General features: G+C 37.5%; 1 protein-coding gene across 4 annotated transcripts in view; it reads right to left on the bottom strand.

Annotated features, from left to right (window-relative positions):
* The window catches only part of znf385b (zinc finger protein 385B), a 73292-nt gene that overhangs the window by 30513 nt on the left and 22161 nt on the right, over positions 1-20618 (bottom strand). The window contains exons 1-4 of one of the 4 annotated variants that reach the window (XM_030125050.1): positions 16514-16610; positions 13874-14011; positions 13644-13787; positions 10494-10586 (exon numbers count right to left, since the gene is read on the bottom strand). In XM_030125050.1, coding sequence (XP_029980910.1) covers positions 10494-10586; positions 13644-13787; positions 13874-14011; positions 16514-16544 — 406 coding nt within the window. In that variant the 5' untranslated portion in view covers positions 16545-16610. Of the gene's footprint in view, positions 1-34; positions 245-10493; positions 10587-13643; positions 13788-13873; positions 14012-16513; positions 16611-20618 lie in introns of those variants that run through there. The other 3 variants (XM_030125048.1, XM_030125051.1, XM_030125052.1) reach the window with 3 other exon arrangements.

The following is a 20618-nucleotide window of genomic DNA, read 5'->3' as shown; positions in this document are numbered from 1 at the left end:
ACCAAACAGACGCACAAACACAAAGATTTCATACCTCGACTCATGAGATGAATCCACATCATCGACAGACACAACACCGACTCACCCCCTCCTCCTCCTCCTCCTCCTCCTCCTCCTCCTCCTCCTCCTCCTCCTCCTCCTCCTCCTCCTCCTCCTCCTCCATCATCTGTTTCTCCCAAACACAACAGTCTCAGTCTGTCTGAACACTGCTCTGGGTCTGTGGAGATCTCTGTGTGTCGTGTGTGTGTGTGTGTGTGTGTGTGTGTGTGTGCGCGTGCGTGTGTGTCTTTTTGTATCTGTGTGTTGTTGTGTGTCTGTGTGTCATTTTGTGTCTGTGTGTCGTTGTGTCATTGGGTGTCTGTGTTTGTATGTCGTGTGTCCGTGTGTCATTGTGTGTCTGTGTGTCTGTGTGTCATTGTGTGTCTGTGTGTCTGTGTGTCATTGTGTGTCTGTGTGTCTGTGTGTCATTGTGTGTCTGTGTGTCTGTGTGTCATTGTGTGTCTGTGTGTCTGTGTGTCATTGTGTCTATGTGTCGTTGTGCGTCTGTGTCTGTTTGTTATTTTGTGTCTGTGTGTCGTTTTGTGTCTGTGTTTGTGTGTCATATGTCTGTGTGTCGTTTGCCTGTGTGTCGTTGTGTGTCTATGCATGTGTGTATTGTTGTGTGTCTATGTGTCATTGTGTGTCGTGTGTCTGTGACTCGTTTTGTGTCTGTGTGTCGTTGTGTGTCTGTGTGTGTGTCTGTGTGTGTGTGTGTGTGTGTGTGTGTGTCGTTGTGTCTCAGAGGAGGCGACACAGACACAGCATGAATCACTGAGGTGATGATATTCAGGATGAACAGTGATGACAGTCACTCTGTCTCAAAGGAGAACAGGGACAGACCTGAACCTGCTCCTGATCCTTGGTCCTGATCCTCGGTCCTGATCCTTAGTCCTCATTCTGAGTCCTGATCCTGAATCCTGAACCTACTACAGAATAACCAAAACCAAACACCTCTACTGGAAATCGAATCTTTAATCCAATACATTGAGTATTTTGTTGAATTTTATGAATGAATATATGACTTTTTTTCCCACACATCCACATATCAATATTAGTAAAACCTCATCTGCTGCCATGTTTGTTATCATTGATTCTTCTTCTTCTTCTTCTTCTTGTGTGTTCAGAGCAGCGCCCTCTGGTGGATTGATTGACAAATCCCTATTCTATTCTATTCTATTCTATTCTATTCTATTCTATTCTATTCTATTCTATTCTATTCTATAATGTTCTATTCTACTCTATTCTACTCTACTATTCTATTCTATTCTACTCTATACTGTTCTATTCTAACACATTCTATTCTATTCTACTCTATTCTATTCTATTCTATTCTATTCTATTCTATTCTATTCTATAATGTTCTATTCTATTCTAATATTCTATTCTATTCTATTCTATTCTATTCTACACTATACTGTTATATTCTAATACATTCCATTCTATTCTGTTCTATTCTATTGTATTTTGTAATATTCTATTCTATTCTATTCTATTCTATTCTATTCTAATACATTCTATTCTATTCTATTCTATTCTATTCTATTCTATTCTATTCTGTTCTATTCTATTCTGTTCTATTCTGTTCTATTCTATTCTATTCTGTTCTATTCTATTCTATTCTATTCTATTCTATTCTGTTCTATTCTATTCTATTCTGTTCTGTTCTATTCTATTCTCAAGTATAAATGCAGTGACGTTTACACTGATTCAAACACATGCCAGTGTTTTCATACACGTGCTGAATAAATGCTCCTTTCATTGTCAGTCGTCTCTTGTTGTTGTTGCTGTTTTTATTCCAGCTGCAGTACCGCGTGTGTCCACCGGGTGTGTCCATGTCTCTGAATACGTCCAGGTTCATGTGCGGTCACGTAGCCCCTCCCTCTCCTCTTCCTCTGAGATGATTGTCACCCCTGTGTAGCTCCGAGTGTGAATCTGTCATCAGGGTCTATTCATAAACTGTGTGGATGCACAAACACACACCTGCTCACACACACACTGTTGAAATATGTGTCTATTAATAACCATCGATTCCACGGCTCGTTACGACCCAGGAACCAGCGCCGTGACCTTTATTAACCCGGCACAGATAATTAGACAGAACTCTGAACCCCCCCCCATCACTGGGGTAATGGCAGGGAGGCGACGCTGACATTTCCACTTTGCTGCAGACGAACCTGGAGGCGACAGTGTTTCATAACTCGATGCTCTCTGACCTCAGCGGACCATCACAGCTGTCAATCAAAGTCAACCGGCCAATGGGGACGCAGGACATCAGCCCATGTCCACGTTAAAGGAGCTGGATGTAGAGTTTAGCTTTAACGGCTCGGTTATTCCTGATGTTAGTGTCCATAATGGGATTATTCTGACACCTGACAACCATGTTCCATCCACCTTCTTCTCAAACCTCCTCCTTAAAGTGTCTATATGTAGTATTTCTACTTTTAAATATTAAAATAGTACCTAAAATTATCATTTGTGTTTAGAATAAAGATCTGTGAAGTTCTGCAAGAGATGCCAATGTATTGGATCGTACAGATATGAAGTGGATTTATTTCCATTAACAGGCTGGGGGATTTATGTGCTCACTAGAGGGAGTAGTGAGTCACTCTGAGGATGAGAACCAGAAAGAAACAACTGTCGGAGTCAAAAAACAGAAGTGATAAAAGTCAATGACAAGAGTGATTGTTTTCTCCACTGGATTCAGCTGAAAATGTACAGAATGGAGTTTAATGGTGAAATGTCAGCGTTTCTTCTACACGGATGAGTTTGATTATGAGGCTTATGAAGGTATAAAGTTATTATGGGATGTTCTTCTTCTTTGCTAAGTTTCTGTTTGTTGATCCACGGTTCAGACTAAACTGTGACGGTTCTAACATTGTTTGTTGGATTCAAACAGATCTTTAGTTCAGTAACTGACAACACAAACCGAACAGAAAACAGGTGATTAGTGGTTTTACTGTGGCTGTTTCCAGTCTAAAAACAGAGCTAAGCTAACAGAGCTAAGCTAACAGAGCTACGCTAACAGAGCTAAGCTAACAGAGCTAAGCTAACAGAGCTATGCTAACAGAGCTAAGCTAACAGAGCTATGCTAACAGAGCTATAATGTAAACTATCAGTTGATGCAGCACGTCAACACTGTAAGACACAGTGTTATTTTAGCAACAGTTAAAGTGTCTATGAGTTTTAGTTTGAAGAAGAAAACTTGATGATACCATTAACACAAATATGTAGAAACTATTTTAATTGATTTTATCCACCTTTTTGTTTAGTTTTACCGTCTGTTATAATAGTTTTACCAGTTTTTAGTCTGTGTAAACCATCTCTTAGTTTGGTTTTACTATTATTAAATCTTGTTTAACCATCTTTAAGTCTGAATTAACCATTAAATTGTTTGGTTTAATTATTTTTTACACATATTTGACTAAATTTGAGTCTGTTTTAACGTCTTTTAGTTTAGTTTTACCATCGTTTTTAATAGTTTTTCCAAATTTTAGTCTGTTAAAACCATTTCTTAGTTTGGTTTTATGAGACTTTCTAGTCCTTTACTTTGTTTAGCATCTTTTATTTTGGTTTTATTATCGTCTAGTTCATTTTACACCTTTTAGTTTATTTTTTCTGTCTTTTATACCATTTTTACCAATAAGTTTTAAATTTTATTCAGTGAGTTATACAGTCTGTGGAGGTTTGATCTTAATCTGTTAGAATATCAACACATTTAGGGCTATAATGTGCTGCACACTGACTGAAATACAAACTGTACTTGAGGAGGAGGATAAAATTAAATTAACACTATTTTAAAGTTATTGTGGAAAGAAACCCCATTGACCTGAAAAAACACTGACCTGGAGTCCAGGGTCACGATTCAACACAAGGTGAAGACATGACATGAAGTAACAGAGGTCGACTGAACCCACATGTGACCTTTGACCCTTTACACATATACAGGGTGGGGAAGCAAAATTTACAATGAACATTTAGTTGTTTTTTCTCAGCAGGCACTACGTCAATTGTTTTGAAACCAAACATATATTGATGTCATAATCATACCTAACACTATTATCCATACCTTTTCAGAAACTTTTGCCCATATGAGTAATCAGGAAAGCAAACGTCAAAGAGTGTGTGATTTGCTGAATGCACTCGTCACACCAAAGGAGATTTCAAAAATAGTTGGAGTGTCCATAAAGACTGTTTATAATGGAAAGAAGAGAATGACTATGAGCAAAACTATTACGGGAAAGTCTGGAAGATACTATTAAAGAAGAATGGGAGAAGTTGTCACCAGAATATTTGAGGAACACTTGCGCAAGTTTCAGGAAGCGTGTGAAGGCAGTTATTGAGAAAGAAGGAGGACACATAGAATAAAAACATTTTCTATTATGTACATTTTCTTGTGGCAAATAAATTCTCATGACTTTCAATAAACTAATTGGTCATACACTGTCTTTCAATCCCTGCCTCAAAATATTGTAAATTTTGCTTCCCCACCCTGTAGACATACATAAATGAAATCTACACTTTAGAAGATGTACTTTTCTTATGATCCTGCTGAGAAAGACCCTCCTTTACTTTTACTTAAGTATTGTTAGAGTCCTTCCCCTATTTTTTTTTTTTTTTTTTTTTTTTTAATTTTAATAGTTATTTGCACAATCACATGTAAAAGTCTTATTCCACATTTTAAATGTGTTGTTTTTTCAGGGTTGAAATGATGGTATATATTTATTTTTCATTCTCTTTTCTTCAGATACAACAAGAAAATACAATATGTTCACAGCTTTAAAAGACACTAAAAACTGAACTAAATGTGTTATAATGGTTAAAGTCACCGTTTAGTTTGATCTCGTCTGACATGTGTTGTATCAAACCTATATCAGACCAATTATTTTAGTAATTTTTGTTAATTTTGTTGATTTTTTCTTGATAATTCTTTCTTTTTTAAAATTATTTTCTTCATTTTGTTGATTATCTTGATTGTTTTTGTTCAGTTTGTTGATTATTTTGTTATTTTGTTCATGCTTTTGTTCAATATTTGTTCAGTTTGTTGATTATTTTGTTTTGTTGTTTTTCTTTCTTTTTTTGGATTAATTTGTTTATTTTGTTAATTATTCTGTTAATTTTTGTTAATTTTTTGATTACTTTGATATTATTAGTTGTTCTTTGTTATTATAAAATGACTTTAGTTCAGTGATTTCTTCTGCCTGGAGGAAACAAATCCATTAAACTCCATGGATCAAATCAGAACGCCGAAAAAAGAAAGAATAGAAGAAGAAGAGGAAGAAGAAGAAGAAGAAGAAGAAGAAGAAGAGGAGGAGGAGGAGGAGGAGGAAATAAGAGACAGACAATGAAAAGACTGAAACCAGGACTAATATGAAGGTTGAGTCTCATGTGAATCAGTGTCTTCATCAGTGTCTTCATCAGATCAGCCTATCAGCAGCCAGGACAGACCGGGGCGGTGCTGCCCCCTGATGGCCACAGTCAGAACTACAACATATGATGAACTGAAGCATCTGAACCCACTGTGACCCAATGGATCTGACCTACAGGGCTGAGGGGTGGGGGGGGGTCGTGTTAATTATTATTTTGTACATTTTTTACTAATTTTTGTTCATTTTAATGCTCACTCTGGATGTTTATTTGCTCGTTTTGTTACTTAATTTATTCTTTCTTTTACTGCATTCTTGTACATTTTTTGCCGATATTTTTCATGTTTATTATTTTGCACATTTTTATTAATTTTCATTGATCTCTTTGGCTGGTTTTGCTCATTTTGCTGCTTTTATTATTATTTATTTATTTATTTTACTTCATTTCAGTAAGTTTTTTTTTGTGCTTATTTATTCACATTATTTAGTACTTTGTAAATTTTATTCATTTTTGTTCATTTTATATATATATATATATATATATATATATATATATATATATATATATATATATATATATATATATATATATATATATATAAACCACTGAAAACTGAAACACTGAAAATATTAACAATTAAGGGTGTTCATCAATCATTTTCATTCAAGACATACAGACCAACATGATCTGAAGTGCTATCATAATAACCTATAAATAAGGTTAACTACAACATTTTTCTGTTAGTGTAAAAAAGTTAAAATACATGAAAATATTTACATTGACAAACTATCCTTTCACAAAAAAGAGAACAACCTGAAAAGCAAGTGTACCGTAATTCTACCAATATTCTGCCTTTCATTAAATGTTTTGTGTACTTGTAGATCCACTGTGATCTGTAAGTTATAATGTACATGTGGAAATGATAAACTGAGACAGAATATTGTTAAAGTTGCACTTATTTTTCCAAAGAAATTTCCGGTTGTTCATGTCATTCATATTTTTTTAAAGGATAGATTGTAGATGTCATTATGTAATTTAACTTTTTTCACTCTAAAACATAGAGAAAGGTTTAGATTTGTCATTATTTATACGTTATTATGTTATTATTTCACTGGTCTAACCCACTTTAGATCATATTGGTCTGAATGTGGGACTTGAACTAAAATGAGTTTGACATCCCTGTTGTAGATGACAGTGTTTCCACGGTAACTACAGGGCCTCTGAACATCCAAATGGGTCATATCTGATGACCATAAAAACGTGATAAACTATATTTTACACCAGTTACTGACATGGACTGACAGGATTAGTGGATCAACAGGTATGAAACAGTTACAACAGTGGATGGTTTTGCTGTGGATTCTTTGTCTTTTATCGACACATGATCAGTTTTTCCTCCAGTTTGTGTGAAGTCGATCGATGGAGGAGCTTTAATGTTGTGTAAACGTTGGCTGCAGATCCACGGTTTGTCTGGATCTGATGTCATCTGACCTGACTGCTGATTGGATGTTCAGAAACCCAGGTCACTGTCACACACGGACACACAAGCACACACACTCTGGGCCTGGAGGAGCTCAGCTCAGGCCAAAGAGCTTTTCATGGTCGAGCGAGCATCATGTAATGGACGGAGAGAGAGTCGTAACCACTGAGTGTGTGTTGGTGTGTGTTTTTCCATCTCTGTGAGGACATTCCAGTTGTGTGTGTGTGTATATGTATGCGTGTGTGTGTGTGTGTGTGTGTGTGTGTGTGTGTGTGTGGGTGTGTGTGTGTGTGAGAGGGTGTGTGGGTGTGTGTGTGTGTGTCGGGGTTTCTGGTTCACTGGGGTCATTATGTCGCGCTGGTCCAGAGGAGATTTAATCTTTAATCAGCGTTATCGTAACCTGTTCACCGATACGGACACACAGTGTGTAATTACAGCTGCTGTGTGTGTCTGTGTGTGTGTGTGTGTGTGTGTGTGTGTGTGTGTGTGTCTGTGTGTCTGTGTGAGTCTGTGTGAGTCTGTGTGTGTGTGTCTGTGTGAGTCTGTGTGTGTGTGTGTGTGTGTGTGTGTCTGTGTGTGTCTGTGTGAGTCTGTGTGTGTGTGTCTGTGTGTGTGTGTGTGTTTGTGTGAGTCTGTGTGTGTGTGTGTGTCTGTGTGAGTCTGTGCGTGTGTGTGTGTGTGTGTCTGTGTGAGTCTGTGTGTGTCTGTGTGTGTGAGTCTGTGTGAGTCTGTGTGTGTCTGTGTGTGTGAGTCTGTGTGAGTCTGTGTGTGTGTGTCTGTGTGAGTCTGTGTGTGTCTGTGTGTGTGTGTGTGTGAGTCTGTGTGAGTCTGTGTGTCTGCGTGTCTGTGTGTGTCTGTGTGAGTCTGTGTGAGTGTGTGTGAGTGTGTGTGTCTGCGTGTGTCTGTGTGTGTGTGTCTGTGTGAGTCTGTGTGAGTCTGTGTGTGTCTGTGTGTGTCTGCGTGTGTCTGTGTGAGTCTGTGTGTGTCTGTGTGTGTCTGTGTGAGTCTCTCTGTGTTTTTTTAACCCTTTAAATGCCATATTTTTTAATGTAAACAAACCATATTTTTTGATACAAAACCCCCACAAAAAAAACATGTACATATTTTTCAAATATTCTACATAAAAACTGGATTAGTTCTTTTCTTATTGTTTCATTCTGGCATATGTCCATCATTAACACCAATGTTGGCTAATATAAATTATTATTTTTTGTTCTAGGTCAAATGTTGAAAGCTAAAATGTGTCAGTGTGCGTTTTGTACTCACTTGGTAGAAGGGTGTTAGTGTACGAATTTAACAATGTTTATAACGTGCTGATTTTAGTGGATGGGTCAGAATTTAAAAAATCATGCAAAAATGAATTATTGAATTCTGACCTAAAACAAGTTGTGAAAAATAGTGTGACCTTTAATACCATAAAATGTAAAGTGTGGATAATATGCTTACTCGGATACTGGAAGGTTAATACAAAATGAAGTGAAAGTGAATGAAGAGGTGAAACCACAGACAGGGGCTCATTTTGGATATTTTGTTGAAAGGTGTAATTAAGAAAATTCAGACAAAAATTGCAGAATTTTACATGCTGTTCAACAAAAAGTCACCATTTAAACACATTTTCATCACAAAGGTCTTTAGATCAAACTGATCAAATGTGAAGTTTATCTAAAAACAATTCTCTAGGAGGAGTTTGTGAGAATACGACAGATGGAAATGTTAATGTTTTTCTATCACTTTCCCTCAAAGTCAGTTTTTTGTTGTGGAAATGGAGTGACTCTTAAACACAGACTATAAGGCACTGATGCTGGTGTCCAGACAGTACATGTTACCCTATAGGAGTAAACCTGTGGTGGGGGGGCCGTGGGGGGGCCGATGGGGGCCATGGGGGGGGCAGCCATGCTGGGTGGAAGTGTTGGGAGCAGTGCTGTGTCCCAGTTTCATGACCTGCTGCCGTCTGCTCCACTTTAACTCTTTTTCATCTCTCAGCACGTTCTCAGTTGGCATTTTGACTAAAGAACTGGGTCTGAATCAGTGACGACAAACTGAAACTAGAAGCACTCAGAGAGCGCAGACCTCCGCCAAGGCTGATCAGTGCCCCCCCCCCCCCCCCCCCCCCCCCCCCCGTGGGCCCTCCCACCCCCGATCACTACCAAAATGTAATCATTTCTTCCTTATCCCATTTCCAACAAACCCTGAAAATTTCATCCAAATCTGTCCATAACTTTTTGAGTTATGTTGCACACTAACGGACAGACAAACAAACAAACAGACAGACAAACAAACAAACAAACCCTGGCAAAAACATAACCTCCTTGGCGGAGGTAACTATTCCAGTCGTATCGAATCAGCAGAGGGCGCCACAAACACTATGACCATGACCACAGACGAACTAACACGGAGTCTGAAAGTGCACAGTCTATAGAAAAAGGATGAACTGGAGCCTACAGGTACCATGTCACAATGAAGGTGTGAATACTGAATGTTTGGTCACAAGGGGGCAGCAAAACGAGCTCCAAACACAACTGGGACATATTTACAACTGTAACTGAGATGATGATATTATCACTCAATCAGATTTCGTGTGAATAAATCCATGTCCTTTTAGCTCAGTTTTGGTCTCCACCAACATCAATAAACAATAAATGGAAAAAATATATAGACCCTCATCAGCCAAATGTTCCAATCAATTCATCAGTAATTTCCCAACAATTCAGTTACTGACAACTATAAAAAATGATAAATCAGCTAAAGTAGTTTTTAATAAAAGTCTAAATTCTCAGATTTGATTATTTCCTGATTTCTTTCTTGAACTTTGGGTCCTGGATCAAATAAGATATTTGAGTTTTGAGACACACTCAACATTTCAGACAAACAACTAACTGTCATAATCCATTAAATGCCAAGTGACTTTTACAAAGCTACAAAGACAAAAATAGTTCCAATGTCCTTGTATGTCATGTTTTATCTGAATCAAGGTCCCCTTCCAGGTCACTCAAGGTCAAAGGTCATGGACCCAAATGAAAGTCCATATATGACTTCCTATCAGTGATCTATAGTATCTATATTGATATCTATGACCATTTACATGTTATAAACCATCAAAATATGGACCATTAGAAGGAAAGGCACCTTTTTAATATTCGACTGCGACAGATACAGCGTGCTCCCAACAGTTCAGGGCCAATCGGCCGGTGAGATAAAATGTGAATTACTGTTACTGTTTTTCCTCTAAAATTACTCTCTTTGCAGCTTCGAGGTTTAATTTAGAAGAAAAATTTAGAACAAAAACATCTGGAAAAACGTCTGTAAAGGTGTTGTAGTGAAAACAGCAATTCATCAGTGTCATGTGACAGCTTGACAACATGACTGACAGGTGTTGGGGCGGGGCTTACAGTTAGCGTGAACACAGGGTAGTTTCATCCATTTTAGGTCAGTATGTGACGTCCAGAGGCAGCAGCTGTTACGACTCATGTAACATAGTCACACAATGCGTCTGGTTTCCATGACAACCCACATGTTACCGTGACAATGTCAGAGCAGTAACACAAACTAAAGTGAAACCTTGTAGTGCGTTCAAGTGGTGGAGTTAAGACAGAAAACGCAGTGGTCCTACCTGCAGCGGTAGTGGGTGAAGCACTGAGGGTGGAGCTTAGGCATGTGGGTGGGGCTAGTCCTGTGGTCTGGGGCAGAGTCCTGGACTGACCACCTGCAAACAAAGACAGGATGGAGACATTAGAACGCAAAAGAGCATAATGGAATGCCACGATGCCAACGATGTGTTCAAGGACCTCTAGTTGTTAGCTATACTGGAGTCACTTCCTGTTTTAGTGTCACATGGTTCCTCCAAGCCCTGCCCCTTTAGGAGACACTCTACACACTGTTCTATTTATTCCAATAGAGGATGTGAACAACATTTACAACATCATCTTCTAAATATTCTCACATTAACATGATCTGGAGAAAATTTACTTTATTTGATTTTATTTCTCTGGGAACATAAACTATTCATCTACATCCATCCATTAACCCTTTCAATCCTCGTGTTGACTCCAGTGTTCATTTATTCTACAGTGGTTCTCTTATATATTCATGGGTTTGGTCATTTTAGTTCCATATCAGCCAACACAGTGGACACTTGTGCATCATTCCATACACTGACACCTATTGGCCAGTCATGGAAAGTGCTTTTTTTTTTACTCATAACCAAGATGGCCGACAGGAAGTCGGAAATGCCGAACATCCCAGGAATATTTTGTAAATCCTTCTATATCAGGACACCCCTGAAGGTAGAAAAAATATGGAAGCATCAAGTAACATCTAAGGATTAATATCATTAGTCAAAATTACACAAATGTATTTTATATTTGAAGAAATTTGCAGTTAATCCCATGCCGACTAAATTATACACCATGCATCACTGGCTGTATTTACACTGTAATTCATACCATTACTGTAACTTTACTGTTCTGGATAAACCTGATCTGCACTAACATGTTTTACTGGAAATCAATGGAGAATTGGTATTAGAGTGGAATAAACAGGTTTGTTTTTTAAACAAAAAGGTTTATAAAATTGTGTCGTCATGTCAGAATCTTGGCTAAGTTGTATTACTGCTGATGGCCACTAGGGGCTGTTACAAAAAGTGCAGACTCTTGACATACACTGAACTTCTTTGAGTCATTCTGGTCTCATTAGTTTTATGTGATCATGTCCGTTGTTGAATTTTTCCTGCATTAATCAGACCTCAGGTCAGACTTTGATTGACAGGTGTGATTAACAGTTCGCAAAATCTGCTGAATCCGACTTCAGAGTCTGGATTTATTTGAATAAAACACATTTTTTCCTGACAGAAACTATGACACTACATAAACTTTTCTCTCCATAAAATGAGTAACAACTAATATTAGAAAACGTTAAAATGTGTGAAAACATCAATGATTATCAGCATTAAAAATGTTTTTATGTCATAGTTTTCATTATTTTCTGATACTGGTTTGTTAAATACATATTTAAACTATAGATGAGTGGACATTTATTGAACTACATGAAAAATAGATTCATTTAAAAAAAAAAATGCAATTGCATTGTTTTTTTCATGCCTAAAAAAAGAGGAATAAAAACAGGACAAAAACAATCTTGGCTAAGGTTCTCATAATTCATCCATCAAAGTGTTACGGCCACACCCGCTTAAGAAACAGGAAGTGACCATTTCATATGACCTTTAAAACAAGGTTCAATAATAGAACTGTTTTGGTTTTTTTTGTTGGTGTTTCTGCAGCGGTGTGATGAGCAGCTAATGCTCATAAGAAATCAGCGTTATTATGTCTGCAGAGGAGATTATGTGATCATGTCCGTCTGTCTGTCAGCAGGATTATCGAACTGTAAACCAAGCCGTCAGCACTCGCAGCAGAACAGAACTGACGGACAGATCCTCTGTTTCTCAGCAGATTTACACAAAATCCACTGAAATGATCGTCCTCAGTCCTGGTGGACAGATGTAGACCAAGGACCGACTGGACAGATCCAGAAAAAATACAGAAATGGAAGATGTGAACGATATTTACAGCTGAAGTAAATATTATTATATAACACATATATCCTCAATCCACATCATCATCTAAACATTTTGACATTAAAACGATCAGAAGAAAATTGACTTTATTTGAGATCTACCTCAAATTTCATTCCTTAAGGCCACGCCCACTTCAGAAACAGGAAGTGACCATTTCATATGTCTGACATATTACAGTTCTACTCTTATATATATATATATATATATATATATATATATATATATATATATATATATATATATATATATATATATATATATATATATATACCTTATAGAGTTTCATTAGTAACTGCTATTATTAAAATTATAGTTATTATTATGATTATTATTTTCTGTGTGGAGTTTGTATGTTCTCCCTGTGTCTCCATGGGTTCTCTTCGGGTACTCTGTCGTCCTCCCACCATCCAAAGACATGCACTGATGGGTTAATTGGTTAATCTACATTGCCTGTAGGTGTGAATGTGAGAGTGACTGGTTGTTTGTCTCTATATGTTCAACCCTGTGATGAACCGATGACATGTCCAGGGTGAACCCCGCCTTTGCCCATAAGTAGCTGGGATAGGCTCCAGTGACCCCCGTGACCCTAGTGAGGATAAAGCGGGTTCAGAAAATGAATGAATGAATGAATTATAATGTTTGTCTTTTGCACTCTCTTTGTGCCGCACATTTTTTCTTGCACTTTATTCTGTTGCTGCCTTGACCAGTGAATTTTCCCATTATTGAATCAAAGTCTAATCTAATCTAATCTAATCTAATCTAATCTAATCTAATCTAATCTAATCTATTTCCACTTCCTGTCATCAGTATTTCTGAGGAATTCTAAGGAAAGTTTCAAGATTTAAGTGAAGAATTTAAATGTCACCTTCGGTTTTAGTGGTTATATTATAGAAGACTCACTTTTTAGATCATATGAAGATGTTTTGAAGTAGAATCAGGCCCAGGAGGGGCATAATCTGGCCCGGGGGGGCGGGCATAATCTGGCCCAGGGGGGTATAATCTGGGACGGGGGGTATTCCCAGGCTGCTTTAACCCCAGGTGTATTTCAGATGGGAACCTTTGGCCTGTTTCACTGGGTTCACCAGTTGTTTTACATGTTTAATTTTCTGAAAGCGTTGTTTTGTTCTTAACAGAGGTGGTGTTTTTATGGTCAGCGCCGCCACAGTCACATGACCAGCCCGTATGCGTTACCTGCCGGCTGCTGCACCCTGTCTCCGGCCTGCAGCTGTCGTACTCGGCGCAGGTGAGAGCGTCCGTTGTAGTGAATCTGAGCCTGGGCGGTGGACGTCAGCTGGAGGTTACAGACCTCACACAGAGAGTAGGACCCACCCGGACCTGGAACAGAACCAAAACTGGGTCGCAACCAAGCACATGGACGACAAACACCAATACACATGGACGGGGTGGGACCTGTCAATCACCTGGAGGCGGAGTCTGCTGGGCTGACAGGCTGATGGACGCGGGAGTGGGTGTGTTCATCAAGTCATGACAGATGCCTCCGAAAGCGAAGACCTGCCCACTGTCAAGGAGCTGAGATGGGCTCAGAGGAGTCTTCATCCCTGAGGAGGAGGAGGAAGAGGAGGAAGAAGAGGAGGAGGAAGAGGAGGAAGAGGAGGAGGAGGAGGAAGAAGAGGAGGAAGAGGTGGAGGAAGAAGAGGAAGAAGAGGAGGAGGAGGAAGAAGAGGAGGAAGAGGTGGAGGAAGAGGAGGAAGAAGGAGGAGGAAGAGGAGGAAGAAGAGGAGGAAGAGGTGAAGGAAGAAGAGGAAGAAGAGGAGGAGGAAGAAGGAGGAGGAAGAGGAGGAAGAAGAGGAGGAAGAGGAGGAAGAAGGAGGAGGAAGAGGAGGAAGAAGAGGAGGAAGAGGAGGAGGAAGAGGAGGAAGAAGGATGAGGAAGAGGAGGAAGAAGAGGAGGAAGAGGAGGAAGAGGAGAAGGAAGAGGAGGAGGAGGAAGAAGGAGGAGGAAGAGGAGGAAGAAGAGGAGGAAGAAGAAGAGGAGGAGGAAGAAGAGGAAGAGGAGGAGAAGAGGAGTAGGAAGAAGAAGAGGAGGAGGAAGAAGAGGAAGAGGAGGAGGAAGAGGAGCAGGAAGAGGAGGAAGAAGAAGAGGAGGAGGAAGAAGAGGAAGAGGTAATAACCATCAGAACATCAAAAATAACTAAAAACCAAAAGTTAATCCATCTGATGAGGACAGTCGATCGTAAAGTTTAAACGTAAATGTGGTACAAATCAGTGGTTCTGATGGTTTTGTCAAATATTAAATTCCTACATATGACAGTTTTCCCTCCTGTCTGTTTACATATTCTCCTTAAATGTCACAGAAAACACAGATAACAGACGTTCAGGTCCATAAATAACTGTTCATTGTTTGTCTTTGGTGAATTTATGTCATTGAACACCAGTAGATCCAGTAACTGGAAATGGAATTGGATTTTTCTACATAAAGGACAGATGGATTAGACCAGGTTAGAGACAAACAACTCATTTCCACCAATAATAGTTGATCAAAGGGTCTAATGTGCAGGTAAATCACATGTGATCAGTGACAGAGACGTAAAACCACACATGGGCGCAGACAGGAGAGGGCGTGGAGGGGCCGATGCCACCGGATGAACGGCGACAGTGATGACGTACCGCTCCTCTGTGTGTTACTGTGTCGGTCGAACCATGACGACGGCGTCCATCTGTCGACCGCTCGGCCCCGCCAAGTCACATGACCTCTGACAGGGTGCACGCGCTCACTCCCGCTTTTATTTTTACCTCATGACACACGTTCACAAAGTAGAAACGGTGCGAATGGAAGGTTTTACGGTCAGAGTTTAGATCGGATCAGGAACATCCAACAGGGACCATGAAGTCAGGAAAGGTTTTTTTTAAATTTCAGGACGAAGGAAACCGACTGGGACACAAAAATAAGGTGGTTTTTCCACAAACGTACAAATACTACAACTACAACAGTGATTTATTTACTGAAAACCCTGCTGAAACAGAAACACCAGCAGTTATGAGGAGTATTTTCATTTTTAGTGAATTTAACTTTAAAAATAGGTCCATTTTAGACACATTTATCATGTGTTTCTTTTACTTTTCATTGATTTCTTTGCATGACAACAAAAATCAACATTTTCTTCTGAGCTTTTTTTCAGCTGCTTCATCAGAATCAGAATTAACTTTATTTGCCAAGTATGTAAACACATACAAGGAATTCTTTGCCATGAGTTGTCTCTAGAGAATTATAAATACAAGATATAATAAAAAAAAGAAGAAAAACTAAAAGAAGAAACTCTAGATACATTTAAATGCAATATAAACTCTATATACATATACAATAAGGCCAGAAACAGAAGTAACATTGAGCTGGGAGATTTATTTCCATCTCGACATTAGTTTTTAGACACGAAATTAGGCTTTAATATCTACATTTACTTTTACAGATCTTGACAACTACAACTACTACTACTACTACTACTACTACTAATAAGTATTTTTGTAAACCAAATGGGATAATCAGAACAGTAAGTGAGTTACTGTTCTGAACAAAGGTAAAAAGAAGAATATACAGGCAATTATAGAAATACTATATTAAATTATTAAATTTATTAAGAGAAAATAAAATGGAAAAAATCACTAGAATCAACACCTACACCTGGTAAAAATACAATAAAAGAAAAAGAGACAATATCACATCACAGTGATAAAAAAAAAAAAAAAAAAAAAATTGAGTTCAGAATTGACTAATAAAGGTAATGGAAGGGAGATGGCGATGATATGTAGAAGATTTATCTACATATTTACAGATTCTACATAACCCAAAAACAAAATGTGCATGAAAAGGAGTACCTCAGGACTCAGTCCTTGGACCACACATCCTGCACATTAACTATATATAGTAATCTACACAATGCAAGAAGGAAATGAGCATAAAAACAACACAAACCAAGACGTAAAAACCTAAAACACAAACTACTACTGTTCCAAATGAGAGTTTTCAGTGATGTGTACATTTACATTTACAGATGTGAGTCCACTTGTAAATCTCAGTTCCCATTTACAGATCTGATTACTCACATTGCATTGCATTACAGACATACAACCTCATGCATCCTCCACCTCCTCCACCAGGAGGTCGTGTTGAAGGTTTTAATGCCTCCCTGCTCCGTTTTCATTCTTTACAAACTCCTCATTTGTCATGTGAGTCTGAACCTCGTCCTACCTGCCTCGTCTCTGCTCCAGCTGGTTGTTAGTGCTCGACTTTATGTTGTGCAGACAGCTGGTTAATCTGCACTGTGATGAATTAGCTAAGAAACACACACACACACACACACATTCAACCACCCAGATCCAGCTGATGCTGACATCAGCTTCAGCGAGGGAAGGATTAAATATATCTGCTCTATTGAGCTGGGAATTACACACATACACACAGATAAATAAATACACACAGGCATGTTGTGTCGATGTGTTTAGGCGACATTACACCGATTCGCAATCATTTCCCACAGACTTCATGGACCTGAACCCTGACCTTAAAACCACATTTAACTCTATTTGACTGGAAACATATTTACATCCTCATTACAGATACAAATGTTACACGATCGCACACAAACACACACCGTGGAAGACGCACACAAAGAAAGAGCAAGTCAGTGATCTGAGGCTGAAATGGAATGTGTATATTCACCTGTACTTTTGTGTGTTTGTGTGTGTGTCTAATCCGAGCTGACCAGGCAGTCAGTAATCAGAGAGGCCAGCTGTGGGTTATAATCCCACACAGACACACAACAACACACACACACACACACACACACACACACACACACACACACACACTACAGCCTCAGTGTGACTCCTGACTGAACACAAGAATCTGTTCTGATAAAAGCAGGTCACGGCTTCACAACAGAAGAAGAAGGAAAACCGGTGACTTCTGATCTCAGACGTTCACACACTGTAGAAAAAATAATGTCAAACACCTAAAAACCAAAACCATCTACTGATATAAACTGTTTAATACCTGTTGATCCACTAATCCTACCAATATTGGTGTAAATTGGAGTAAAATACAGTTTGTCATCTTTTCATGGTCATCAGATATGACCCATTTGGATGTTCAGAGGCTCCGCAGTGAAATAAAAATGTACAAAAATTAATGTAAAAAATGTACAAAATAATAAATAATGTAAATATGAGCAAAAATGGACTAAAAATAAGTACAAATTTATAAAATAACCAACGAGATGAACAAAAACAGCCAAAATGATCAATAAAATAGACAGAAATTAATAATAAATCAAGAAAATAATAAGTAAAATGAAACATAATCCAGAAAATAAACTAAAATATCAATAAAATGAATCAAATAACCAAAAGAATGAACATAAAAACAAACAAAAAAAAAATTAAGAGGATGAACAAAAGAATGCACAAAATTAACAAAAATAGTGATGAAATAATCAATAAAATGGCTAAAAAGGCACTAAATATGTATACGTAAAATAAATAACAAAAACAAATTAAAACATTTATAAAATAATAAATAACACAAAAAGTAAGCAAAAAATTACTAAAATGAAGTAAAAGAATAAAGCAACAAATTAAACAAAAATGAATAGTAAATCAACAACATAATGTAATATGAACAAAATAAGCCACAAACTGAACAAAAAACCCCAAAACAAAACAAAACTGAAGAAAAAATAATAAAAGAGGCAAAAAAAAAAAAAAAGTACAAAAACTAATAAAATGAACAAAATGGATAAAAAATGGACAAAATAATGTACTAAAAATTTGTTTTTATGTTCAGTTAACAACTTATTTTACAGAAAAAAAAAATCCTTTTTTCTTCATTTTTCTCTGTTTTGATATAATAACCTTTGGATCAACTCTGAGTTTTAATGAACATCTACACAATCAGTGAATTAAATATAAGAAAATACATGATTAACACTGAAAAACGCAAAATACATAGGGTAATATTAAAATAAATGGTGATAAATCCCTTAGGAAAGGTTAAATAAAGAGAAACGTTAACTTGGCAGTGACTATAAAACATACATTTGGATCTTTAAGGGTTAAGTCTGTATTAAATGAGTGGTCAGCCTCTGAACTACTTCCCCTTTCTGCCACTAGAGGGCAAAACCTGGACCTCATCAGCCCTTAAATCTGTTCTGCTTTATGGAAAAAACAGATATTTAAGAGAAAAAGACCATCTAAACCGCCCTGTTAAGAGTCTGATCCAGAGTATGGCAATAAACGTGTAGTTCTGCATTAAAATAATTATTGAAACTGAAGTGGTTTTGACTCTTTCTTGAGAAAATCCTCACATTTATCACATGCGCTTGTTTACAGCATCTCATATCAGGCCATCTGAAGAAAACACATGCAACTAATAAATCACTGGTCAACTTTCAACACAAGGGCAGCATTAAAAGGAGCTATTTATAGTACTAGTACATAAAAGCATCCCAAAATGATCATAAACTCAGTGTTTACATTATGCCAAGTGGTTTCAGTTGTTTCAACGTTTTCCCACGATCACAGTCAAGACCCACTTTTACAGAATTAAAAATGAAAAATCAGGCTCATCAATACACAAACCATATACACACAAAAGCATGAAAGAAACACTAAAGTGACTGTCCTGACTGTTCAGTTCATGCTGTATTTTAACTGGTTCCAGTCGGTTTTTATTGTCAGAGTTTGTAAATCCATACTGAAGGTCATGTTTGTGCAACGACTCACCTACAAAAGATGGATTATAGATGATGTGTTCACTGACCCTGATCCTGTAATATGATTTTAACTATATATTATGTCGTACTTTTTAATGTCTAACATATCTAATTTTGTATTTTACTGTATTTTATGTACACTGTACAGGGTTGTATATTGTATTTACATGTAGTATTTATTGTTGTTTTATTTATACTATGATGCAAAAGCAGTACTGATGAAAATAACCCCTAAGTTAACTCAGGTACATTAACCTTCAGGTATCCAGGTGAGCAGATTATGCACACTTTCATAATTCATGCTTGAAGGATTAAAGCTGTAGAAAAATACAGATTTCAGAGTGACTTCAGCTCCTGTTGGATGGATGTGAACCACATACAGTGTCGTCTGCCTCGTCTGTGGATGAGAAGAGGTCATTTTTACTAATAACTACTAATAGAACCATCATCTCATGTTGGTGTTTCTGCTGCAGGACCATGGTCTCAGACGCTCTGAACCCACCTGACATTTACCCTTTTATTAACAGTCTGAATCTTATCCCTAAAATGACTACCATTATAACAGGCCTACATGTCTGTGTTGTTGTTTCAGTAAAAGTGTCAGAAAATGTTTGGGGTTTTTTTTCAATTCTTTTATACCTTTTTTCAGGAAGAACTTAACATTTTGTATGTGTCCATTAATTATCATTATTATGTGGATTAAATGCTTAATACAGTGTTTTTTGCCAAAAAAAAAATGAGTAGAATTTTTATTATATTTATTATAAAAAGCAACTGTAAATGTTCACAATGAAACTTTATGAGATTGTAGAAATAAATTTTCAACTATTTTCCATCTTTCAGTTCCAACACTGTAGTTTGTCTCAATCATTCTGTGTCCATGTTCTTCTTCTTTTTAGTTCTTTCTAGTCATTTTTACTCTCGGCCACACTGGTCGCAGAGTATTGTCATCAGTTGGTTGTCCGTCCGTCCGTCTGTCCAAAAACTTTGGCATGCACTGATAAGTCAGACCACTGGGGGCAGTAGTACGCCTGATAAGTCAGGCCGAGGGTTTTCAAGTGCACATGTTATGTTTATCCTGTTTGATAGTCTGTGTTCACTTTCTGTCTAGTTGTAAACAGAGCCCCTCATTTGACTGACAAAAACATCCATCATCTGACTCAAATACAGACACTGCATCTGTTTATGCCCTAAATAGCGCTCTCTCTCTCTCTCTCTCTCTCTCTCTCTCTCTCTCTCTCTCTCTATATATATATATATATATATATATATATATATATATATATATATATATATAAACAGTGAAACACACTAATAGAAGACTCCAAAACAGCACTAATACTATTATATACATTTATTTACAAGAATCCACCACTAAAACATTGTTACAACACTAATAAAAGTAATAAAAATCTTCCATCTCTCTCTCACTGACTGCT

This window comes from Sphaeramia orbicularis, chromosome 21 (assembly GCF_902148855.1).
Source record: "Sphaeramia orbicularis chromosome 21, fSphaOr1.1, whole genome shotgun sequence".
NCBI lineage: Eukaryota > Metazoa > Chordata > Actinopteri > Kurtiformes > Apogonidae > Sphaeramia > Sphaeramia orbicularis.
Note: the sequence above shows the minus strand (reverse complement) of the source record. Positions and strands in the feature narration are given on the sequence as shown.